The sequence below is a fragment of the Artemia sp. Qi Xiang Cuo genome, chromosome 18 (genome assembly GCF_049724085.1).
Source record: "Artemia sp. Qi Xiang Cuo chromosome 18, ASM4972408v1, whole genome shotgun sequence".
Taxonomy (NCBI): domain Eukaryota; kingdom Metazoa; phylum Arthropoda; class Branchiopoda; order Anostraca; family Artemiidae; genus Artemia; species Artemia sp. Qi Xiang Cuo.
In genome coordinates, this window is record NC_142811.1 from 12,536,476 (window position 1) to 12,548,559 (window position 12,084).

Genomic DNA, 12,084 nt, shown 5'->3' on the forward strand with positions numbered 1-12,084 from the left:
CTAGGATTCGAACCCTCGCCCTCTCGGACAAAGAATCCTAAATCCAGCTCACCAATCCACTCGGCTAGGACGGCTATATCCTCTAGGGCAATTGAAAATTAAATTACAATTGTGAAGATGGCGAACGGCAGTCCCCATTGATGAAAAAGAGGGGCTAAAGGGCAAGGAAAGATATAAGAATCGTATATTCTACAGTTGATAGGCCTTAGGTTAAGGTGACGGGACAGTGAAAGCAAATGGGAGAAATCAGAAGAGGCTTCACTATTGCACAAGAGAAAACCCACTCCCGACAAATTTGATCACGTTTAAAGAGCAGAAAAAAAATGAAAATGTAAATTTACTGCTGAACTTGATTTTAATGCACTAACCGTCTAAAAAATTTTCTTTTTTGTGTTTGCACTTTCGTGTTTCCAGGATTTTTTTTTTATTTTAATAAACTAAGCCTCTCACGGAAAACGTTTTTTCGCGTTTGCTCTTTCGTGTTTCCAGGATTTTTTTTTATTATTTTAATAAACTAAGCCTCTCACGGAAAAGTTTTTTCGCGTTTGCTCTTTCGTGTTTGCACTTTTGCTTGAACATGACTTGTTGAACAGTTCGTGCTTTTCAAGAGACGTAAAAAAACTGACTTCACAAAAAATTTAAATGAAAAAATTAATTATCAATAAAGCTAATATAGGATCAGAAAAGGCAAATGAGGCAAAATTCACAAGGCAAATTTTGGGCATCAATACTCATTTTTAGAGAACATCCATGAAATCATTTGATGGTAAACCAAAAAAAATAAAAAAAAATAAAAGCAAAGTTTTTTGCTATGTTATAAAAACGAAGCAACAATTTTTTTTTTGCACGGGGCAAGTTGACACAAACTTAAAAAAAAACTTTTTTAAATATTTCAATGACTGAACCCTTACTTTTAGGCTTTTACCCATGGTACGAATATACCATAGCTATGCTTCTTATTTGGATGATTATTTAAAACTTTTCTTAAACATAAAATTTAAACTTTTAACACGTTTAAAAAATTAAACCGTAGTTGATTTATGGATTGTTGACAAAAAATTAAGGCTCGACACAGACTAAAAGGCCATAGACAACATTTTAGTCGAAGTCTGTATTGGCCACGTTTGTGTCCAAAATACACTCGCATTTGAGAAGCGATTACCTTAGTTAAGTACTTAGTCGGATCAAATGAAGTCAACCCCTCTCTTTTTCACCAGGGTTGAATAACAAGCTTTAGAAAGCAAATGCATTTTTGGTTCTTTACCTAGCATAGGCTTGTAGTTAACTCTCTTAAGGGCAGTGTAGTTAACTCTCTTAAGGGCCCATATAAAATAAAAAAGTTCAAAGAACCTACTAAAACACCTAAAGGCAAAACTACAAATATGGAATTATAATTGTACTAAGATGTAATGACTAAAAGTTTATCGGGTCTAAGTAAAAACTCGAAAAACCCTATTTGTGTAAGCTGATTTAATGAATTAGTGGAAGTTGGAACTTTTAAAAGAGTCTCGACTCAATATAACAGTTATTGATCCAGTTGTATACCTCGGACCAGGTGAAAGAACAGCCTATAGAAGTTTCTCAACATCGTCAACATTACTGCTGATGAGCCCCCCACATAGCAGCAGATCGGTCCACATGGAGGAGCATTTGTTAGGCACCTTACGCCATACACATCACGCGGCAGGATCCTTAAGTCAAGTGAGTCAACTTATCAACTTGTGACATCCTAGAAGAAATCTAGATGTCTCCCTCCCAAGCCCTACTTTAGAAAACAATATGAAGTACTAATTATTAAACAGCTTCGCCTAAAAATTATGATGGCACATAAAGTGTTTTGATTTTATACGACACATTAGTCTTTTGAATTTTATATTAATTCCTTAATATTCTTTTTAACAGTAAAATCAAGATTCAACTTGAAAAATTGCATCAGTGTCTTTTTAGAATAATTAAGTATACTTGTGCCAAAAGTTTCTTAGCTATATCCGTCGCAACGGAAAGTAATGTTCCACATTTTCCCAAGGAAAAATTTAGAAAAATGGAGTCTTAGAAATAATACAATATACATTGCTCTAACATTTAAAACTAGTTTGGGAAGAAGGTAGAAAACATAATTTAAACGATACAAAGGAGTTAAATCAAGTAAGATTATATAAAAAATTTAATTAAAATAAAATTAAAGATACATGCACTACTCAGTCCGAAATCAAAATGATCTTCTCAATTTAGGATCAGGAAACTGAAACTTATTAAAAGCAAACGATATAACAAAAGACATCATTGAAATATATATATATATATATATATATATATATATATATATATATATATATATATATATATATATATATATATATATATATATAGGAAAAACAGAGCTTTGAAGACTTTTTATATATTCAAAATAAAACCCTTTTTCTATTTTTCCTACAGAGCTTATGATTAATGACGGTGCGTTTGAAGGATTTTTCTTCATATGACCATTTGCTCTTACATCTTCAATTTTGAGTATGTTTCTATAATTTTATTAATAATAAAACTCTTGTTATATATATATATATATATATATATATATAAAATATATATATAAATATATATATATATATATATATATATATATATATATATGATTTTGTCTCTTCAAATAAGACCAGCAAAAAAAGAATAAAACGATAATAAACATGTATTCAATTGCTTCAATTTCAGCTAAGTGTAAAACATGACAAAGAAATTAAAAGTTCTAGCCCTCTTTGAGAGTTATCGCATCATTGCTTAAAAGTAAGTATAACGTCATTAAACGTTCTTTATCTTGATTGAAGCAACATAAACTCTGGAAAGTGTTAGCTTTTATTTAGACCAGCCCCCGGAGAGGTGTAATCCCCCCTCTTCTTACATGATGGTTGGCCGTCCGCAAAACAAACTATAAACCAGACATATACCATGCAAGTTTATGGCACTGCAGTGTCGATTGCTGGCAACAAAGAAATCAAGAGGCGTATCCTACTCGAACTTGGAATTGTTAATCTAATGCATTATTACATTCTTCTTAAAAAAAGAGTCAACGTCCCGTAAGGTCACCGACAGTGAATAAAAAGACAAACCCGGCAGATCGTTGCAGTGCAATAAAAAAAGGCCTTACCTGCAGCCGGCACACAATGGGTATCTTCAAGTTCAATTCTTGAGCAGCAGCAATAATACCGTGAGCGATAACATCGCATCGCATGATACCACCAAAGATATTAACTAAGATAGCATGTACCTTGAATAATTAAATTACATCAGCCAGTATATTTAAACAGTTAGATAGCAAATGTCAAGATTTGAAAAAAATAAAAAATACAAAAATGAGAAGAGGAGAAAAAAATTGGAATCCAAAAAGGAAAGCACTTCTTCCATTACTTATGCTATAACAAGTACGTACACGAATGATACTGTAACCTTAAATGATTGTCGAACACCAGGGAAAAACAGGCAAAACAAAAAAAACACAGACTAAAGGAGGAATAGAAAAAGAGGAATCAAGAAAGAAGAAGAGTTTCTTCCGTCATTTACACAACAAAAAGTGTGTACTTGAATGAGAACGTACCCTTAAATGATCCTCATTCACCAAGGAAAAACCGTCAGCACCAACAAAACAGAAAAAAGTAAAAACAAGCAGACAAAACACTCAGTAAAGGAAGAACAGAAAAAACTCAAATAGAAAAAAAGAAAATCCAAAAAGGAAAACAACTTCCTTCATTATTTATGCTACAGCAATTGAATACATGAGTGAGATCATACCCTTACATGATAGTGCATCACCAGGGTAAAACAGTCAAATCCGAAAAAAAAGAGTAAAGGAGGAATAGGAAAAGAGGAATCCAGAAAGAAGAAGAACTTCCTCAATCATTTATGCAACAATAATTGTGTACATGAATGAGAGCGTACCCTTACTAAGGAAAAACAGTCAGCACCAACAAAAAAGAAAAAGGTAAAAACAAGCAGACAGAACACCGAGTAAAGGAAGAACAGAAAAAAATGAAATAGAATAGAAAAAAAGAAAATCCAAAAAGGAAAACAACTTCCTTCATTATTTATGCTACAGCAATTGAATACATGAGTGAGATCCTACCCTTACATGATTGTGTATCACCAGGGAAAAACAGTTAAATCCGAAAAAAAAAGAGTAAAGGAGGAATAAGAAAAGAGGAATCCAGAAAGAAGAAGAACTTCCTCAATCATTTATGCAACAATAATTGTGTACATGAATGAGAGCGTACCCTTACATGATTGTCCATTACTAAGGAAAAACAGTCAGCACCAACAAAAAAGAAAAAAAAAGTAAAAACAAGCAGACAGAACACCGAGTAAAGGAAGAACAGAAAAAAATGAAACAGAATAGAAAAAAAATGAAACAGAATAGAAAAAAAAAGAAAATCCAAAAAGGAAAACAACTTCCTTAATTATTTATGCTACCAACAAAAATGAAAAAAGTAAAAACAAGCAGACAGAACACCGAATAAAGGAAGAACAGAAAAAAATGAAATAGAAAAGAAAAAAAGAAGATCCAAAAAGAAAAACAATTTCCTTCATTATTTATGCTACAGCAATTGAATACATGACCAATTGATTACATGATTGTGCATCACCAGGGAAAAACAGTCAAATCCGACAAAAAAGAGAAAAGGAGGAATAGGAAAAGAGTAATCCAGGAAGAAGAAGAATTTCCTCAATCATTTATGCAACAATAATTGTGTACATGAATAAGAGCGCACCCTTACATGATTATCCATTACTAAGGAAAAACATTCAGCACCAACAAAAAAGAAAAAAATAAAAACAAGGAGACAGAACACCGAATAAAGGAAGAACAGAGAAAAATGAAATAGAAAAGAAAAAAAAGAAGATCCAAAAAGAAAAACAACTTCCTTAATTATTTATGCTACAGCAATTGAATACATGAGCAATTGATTACATGATTGTGCATCACCAGGGAAAAACAGTCAAATCCGACAAAAAAAGAGAAAAGGAGGAATAGGAAAAGAGAAATCCATGAAGAAGAAGAACTTCCTCAATCATTTATGCAACAATAATTGTTTACATGAATGAGAGCGTACCCTTACATGATTGTCCATTACTAAGGAAAAACATTCAGCACCAACAAAAAAGAAGAAAAAAGTAAAAACAAGCAGACAGAACACCGAGTAAAGGAAGAACAGAAAAAAATGAAACAGAATAGAAAAAAAAAGAAAATCCAAAAAGGAAAACAACTTCCTTAATTATTTATGCTACCAACAAAAATGAAAAAAGTAAAAACAAGGAGACAGAACCCCGAATAAAGGAAGAACATAAAAAAATGAAATAGAAAAAAAAAAAATAATATCCAAAAAAGAAAAACAACTTCCTTAATTATTTATGCTACAGCAATTGAATACATGACCAATTGATTACATGATTGTGCATCACCAGGGAAAAACAGTCAAATCCGACAAAAAAGAGAAAAGGAGGAATAGGAAAAGAGTAATCCAGGAAGAAGAAGAATTTCCTCAATCATTTATGCAACAATAATTGTGTACATGAATGAGAGCGTACCCTTACATGATTGTACATTACTAAGGAAAAACATTCAGCACCAACAAAAAAGAAAAAAGTAAAAACAAGGAGACAGAACACCGAATAAAGGAAGAACAGAAAAAAATGAAATAAAAAAAAAGAAGATCCAAAAAGAAAAACAACTTCCTTCATTATTTATGCTACAGCAATTGAATACATGAGCAATTGATTACATGATTGTGCATCACCAGGGAAAAACAGTCAAATCCGACAAAAAAGAGAAAAGGAGGAATAGGAAAAGAGTAATCCAGGAAGAAGAAGAACTTCCTCAATCATTTATGCAACAATAATTGTGTACATGAATGAGAGCGCACCCTTACATGATTGTCCATTACTAAGGAAAAACATTCAGCACAAACAAAAAAGAAAAAAGTAAAAACAAGGAGACAGAACACCGAATAAAGGAAGAACAGAGAAAAATGAAATAGAAAAGAAAAAAAAGAAGATCCAAAAAAAGAAAAACAACTTCCTTAATTATTTATGCTACAGCAATTGAATACATGAGCAATTGATTACATGATTGTGCATCACCAGGGAAAAACAGTCAAATCCGACAAAAAAGAGAAAAGGAGGAATAGGAAAAGAGGAATCCAGGAAGAAGAAGAACTTCCTCAATCATTTATGCAACAATAAGTGTGTACATGAATAAGAGCGTACCCTTACATGATTATCAATTACTAAGGAAAAACAGTCAGCACCAACAAAAAAGAAAAAAAAAGTAAAAACAAGCAGACAGAACACCGAATAAAGGAAGAACAGAAAAAAATGAAATAAAAAAAAAGAAGATCCAAAAAGAAAAACAACTTCCTTAATTATTTATGCTACAGCAATTGAATACATGAGCAATTGATTACATGATTGTGCATCACCAGGGAAAAACAGTCAAATCCGACAAAAAAGAGAAAAGGAGGAATAGGAAAAGAGTAATCCAGGAAGAAGAAGAACTTCCTCAATCATTTATGCAACAATAATTGTGTACATGAATGAGAGCGTACCCTTACATGATTATCCATCACCAGGGAAAAACAGTCAGCACCAACAAAAAAGAAAAAAAAACTAAAAACAAGCAGACAGAACACCGAATAAAGGAAGAACAGAAAAAAATTAAACACAAACTAAACACAACTTCGTTAATTATTTATGCTACAGCAAGTGAATACATGACCAATTGATTACATGATTGTGCATCACCAGGGAAAAACAGTCAAATCCGACAAAAAAGAGACATGGAGGAATAGGAAAAGAGTAATCCAGGAAGAAGAAGAATTTCCTCAATCATTTATGCAACAATAATTGTGTACATGAATGAGAGATTACCATTACATTATTATAAATGAATAAGTAAAAACTGTCAGCACCAACAAAAAGAAAAAAAAAGTAAAACCACGCATACAGAACACATAATAAAGGAAGAACAGAAAAAATTGAACTACAAACGAAACCCCACGTCGTTAATTATTTATGCTACAGCAATTGAATACATGACCAATTGATTACATGATTGTGCATCACCATGGAAAAACAGTCAAATCCGACAAAAAAAGAGAAAAGGAGGAATAGGAAAAGAGTAATCCAGGAAGAATAAGAACTTCCTCAATCATTTATGCGACAATAATTGTGTACATGAATAAGAGCGCACCCTTACATGATTATCCATTACTAAGGAAAAACATTCAGCACCAACAAAAAAATAAGGTAAAAACAAGCAGACAGAACACCGAGTAAAGGAAGAACAGAAAAAAATGAAATAGAATAGAAAAAAAAAGAAAATCCAAAAAGTGAAACAACTTCCTTAATTATTTATGCTACAGCAATTGAATACATGAGTGAGATAATACCCTTACATGATTATACATCACCAGGGAAAAACAGTAAAATCCGAAAAAAAAGTAAAGGAGGAATAAAAAAAGAGGAATCCAGGAACAAGAAGAATTTCCTCAATCATTTATGCAACAATAAGTGTGTACATGAATGAGAGCGTACCCTTACATTATTGTCAATTACTAAGTAAAAACAGTCAGCACCAACAAAAAGAAAAAAAAAGTAAAACCACGCATACATAACACATAATAAAGGAAGAACAGAAAAAATTGAAATAGAAACGAAACCCAACGTCGTTAATTATTTATGCTACAGCAATTGAATACATGACCAAATGATTACATGATTGTGCATCACCAGGGAAAAACAGTCAAATCCGACAAAAAAGAGAAAAGTAGGAATATGAAAAGAGTAATCCAGGAAGAAGAAGAATTTCCTCAATCATTTATGCGACAATAATTGTGTACATGAATGAGAGCGCACCCTTACATGATTATCCATCACCAGGGAAAAACATTCAGCACCAACAAAAAATAAAAAGGTAAAAACAAGCAGACAGAACACCGATTAAAGGAAGAACAGAAAAAAATGAAATAGAATAAAAAAAAAAAAGAAAATCCAAAAAGTGAAACAACTTCCTTAATTATTTATGCTACAGCAATTGAATACATGAGTGAGATAATACCCTTACATGATTATACATCACCAGGGAAAAACAGTTAAATCCGAAAAAAAAGTAAAGGAGGAATAAAAAAAGAGGAATCCAGGAACAAGAAGAATTTCCTCAATCATTTATGCAACAATAATTGAGTACATGAATGAGAGCGTACCCTTACATGATTGTCCATTACCAAGGAAAAACAGTCAGCACCACCAAAAAAGAAAAAAGTAAAAACAAACAGACAAAACACTGAGTAAAGGAAGAACAGAAAAAATGAAATGGAATAGAAAAAAAAGAAAATCCAAAAAGGAAAACAACTTCATTCATTATTTATGCTACAGCAATTGAATACATGAGTGAGATCCTACCCTTACATGATTGTGTATCACCAGGGAAAACAATTAAATCCGAAAAAAGAGAGTAAAGGAGGAGTAGGAAAAGAGTAATCCAGGAAGAAGAAGAACTTCCTCAATCATTTATGCGACAATAATTGTGTACATGAATGAGAGCATACCCTTACATGATTATGCATCACCAGGGAAAAACAGTCAAATTCGAAAAAAAAGTAAAGGAGGAATAGGAAAAGAAGAATCCAGGAAGAAGAAGAACTTCCTCAATCATTTATGCAACAATAATTGTTTACATGAATGAGAGCGTACCCTTACATGATTGTCCATTACCAAGGAAAAACATTCATCACCATCAAAAAAGAAAAAGTAAAATCAAACAGACAAAACACTGAGTAAAGGAAGAACAGAAAAAAATGAAATGGAATAGAAAAAAAGAAAATCCAAAAAGGAAAACAACTTCCTTCATTATTTATGCTACAGCAATTGAAAACATGAGTGAGATCATACCCTTACATGATTGTGTATCACCAGGGAAAAACGGTAAAATCCGAAAAAAAAGAGTAAAGGAGGAATAGAAAAAGAGGAATCCAGAAAGGAGAAGAACTTCCTCAATCATTTATGCAACAATAATTGAGTACATGAATGAGAGCGTACCCTTACATGATTGTCCATTACCAAGGAAAAACAGTCAGCACCACCAAAAAAGAAAAAAGTAAAAACAAACAGACAAAACACTGAGTAAAGGAAGAACAGAAAAAAATGAAATGGAAGAGAAAAAAAAAGAAAATCCAAAAAGGAAAAGAACTTCTTCCATTATTTATGATATAACAATTGAATACATGAGTGAGATCATACCATTGTACGATTAAATAAAAAAAAAAGTTTTTTTAACTGAAAGTAAGGAGCGACGTTAAAACTTAAAACGAACAGAAATTATTCCGTATATGAAAGGGGCTATCCCCTCCTCAACATCTCGCTCCTTACGCTAAAGTTTTTTATTGTTTAAAAAATATAGCTGTGAGAAAGTCAAACTTTAGCGTAAAGAGCGAGACGTTGAGGAGGGGACAGCCCCTTTCATTTAAGGAATAATTTCTGTTCGTTTTAAGTTTTAACGTCGTTCCTTAATTTCAGTTAAAAAAACTTGTTTTTTTATTTAATTTTTGAACTTTTTTCAATTAATACAGGTTTTGATTTTGGCTCACCGTACATGAATAATTAAAACAAAATTTGCATATTAATTTTACTTTTATTTGGTTTAATGGCTTTCTCGAAACTCGTTTAATTTTATTTACGAACGTTTTTATTAGTAATAAATATACGTAACTTACGTATTAACTTACGTAACGAACTTCTGTATTCATAGATTTTTAATACGTATCTTAGGGGGGTCGCACCCTAGTAAATCCCTTGTTCTTTTAGCTAAAGTTTGAGTTTTGTTCCGATTCTTTAAAAATGACACCTTTATCACGAATGCCGTTAATTAGAATAAATAGCTCTTATGAAAGTACTAAAAAAATCTTTGGCTTAAACAGCGAGGTATTGACTAGGGGGTGAACCCAAACACATACGTAATATTTTATGTTCGTTTTAAGTTTTGATGTTTGATGTTTTTTTATTTAATTTCTGATCTCTTTCTTTAATAATGCTGGGAAATCCTTCACCCCCTTCATAGCAATGTCCCTTCACCCATGGAAAGATCCTCCCATATAAACCCCGACCCACCCCCCCACCTACCAGAAAAAATCCCCCCTGAAAACGTCTGTATACTTCCCAATAACCAATACTATAAGTTAACATGGGGTAAAGTTCATAACTTTCAGCCCTCCCCCCGGGGACGTCGGGGGATTAAGTCATCCTAAAAGACAAAGTTATCATATTTTCGACCATGCTGAACAAAATGGCTATGTCAAAATTTTGATCGGGTGACTTTGGGAAAAAAAAATGAGCGTGGGAGGGGGCCTAGTTGCCCTCCATTTTTTTGGTCACTTAAAAAGGGCACTAGAACTTTTAATTTCTGTTCCGATGAGCCCTCTCACGATATTCTAGGACCACTGGGTCGATACGATCACCCCTGAAAAAAAAAACAAAAAAAACAAAAAAACAAATAAACACGCATCCGTGACCTTTCCTCTGGCAAAAAATGCAAAATTCCACATTTTTGTAAATAGGTGCTTGAAATCTCTACAACAGGGTTGTCTTACACGCTGAATAGGATGGAGTAATTTCCATTAAGGTTCTACAATTTTTAAGGGGTCTTTCCTCCTTTTTTCGAAACTCAGCCAAATTTTCGTAGGCTCTCAACTTTTGACGAGCAATACTGAATTTGGTAAAGTTTAAATATTTGAAATCAGTATAAAAATTTGATTCTTTTGATGTATCAATTGGTATCAAAATTCCATTTTTAAGGGTTTCGGTTACCATTGAGCCGGGTCACTCCTTAACAGTTCGTTACCACGAACCGTTTGATTGTCTAGCACCATGAACGTGCAGTCCAAAACAACATTTTACCAAAAGAGCAGTCAAGGGGCAGACAAGGTGGTGATTATTGAACAGTTAGTGGTAAAATACTGTAATTAAGGAGCAACTCTAGCTAATTGTGCGGTAGCTTAAATTTAAAAAAAGGAGTTTGATAAAAATACTTATGAAAACGGAGTTTTGACAAGTATATCTTGATGAAAAATGAAGTTTCACATTCAACATGGCCGAGGACCCTAAGGCGGAAATTTCAAGCTCCTATGTGCAAAAGTATGAAATGTGGCCTTTTCCTCCAGGGAATAAATAACAGGAACATATTTACCCACAGGTGATCATATTGTAGTACGGGTAGTACAAGTAGCGGGTCGTAGAATATGTGAAGAGGACACATTCCAGCAGAAATTAGAAGTTATAGTTCTTTTCTTAAGTAACAAAGGAGAAAGTGCATCAGAAAATCGCTGATTTCTGCCGTTTTGTACTACAGAACAGAATGTTTGGCCTGAATTGAGCCAAAACACTATTGAGTGAAAAAAAGGCCAACCGGATGATAATTATTGACAAGATATATATACAGCCTACAAGTTTCAGATCTAGCCACAGCAAAGTGTAGATTTTTAACCCTTTGTGCCGCAAAAAAAAATTTTGGCGCGAAGGGGGCCACAATGGCATCAAGCAAAAATATAATATATCCTCACAGTTTCGATTTGTATATGTCTAACTGTGTAAATGTCCGTGAATATATACACATTCAGAGACTGTGTAAATGTTCAGTCAGAGGAGTTCCATTTTGTTACTGCTATGTTGACTTTTATAAAACGTAAAATAAGCTTGAGTAACGGAAAATTCTATGCAGATCTCTAGTCTATTTGGCAATGCCTATACCATGGACAAAATTTGCTTCGTAAAACACACAACGTAGTATAATGTCTTAAGTTATGCCAGTGGGAAAAATTCTACGACGTAGTGAAAAAGCACCATTAAGATAAAATATTAGCACTGATAGATATTTTGAAAAGCCATTTTGTTAAAAATAGTCAAAAGGCCTACCAATTAAGCCCCCGAGAATGCCAAGCCCCCCGCTGTCCCCGGAGAAAGTAATGCAAACAACTACTTGTGATATTGAATACGACTGCTTGTGACTGCGACTACTTACGACTGCGATTACTTGCGACGGTGATTGCA

The 12,084-nt window shown here is 33.0% G+C and overlaps 1 protein-coding gene across 1 annotated transcript in view; it reads right to left on the bottom strand.

Moving 5' to 3' along the window:
* The window catches only part of ScsbetaA (Succinyl-coenzyme A synthetase beta subunit, ADP-forming), a 101,870-nt gene that overhangs the window by 5,747 nt on the left and 84,039 nt on the right, over positions 1-12,084 (bottom strand). The window contains exon 6 of the mRNA XM_089104120.1: positions 3,143-3,262. Coding sequence (XP_088960246.1) covers positions 3,143-3,262 — 120 coding nt within the window. The remainder of the gene's footprint in view (positions 1-3,142; positions 3,263-12,084) is intronic.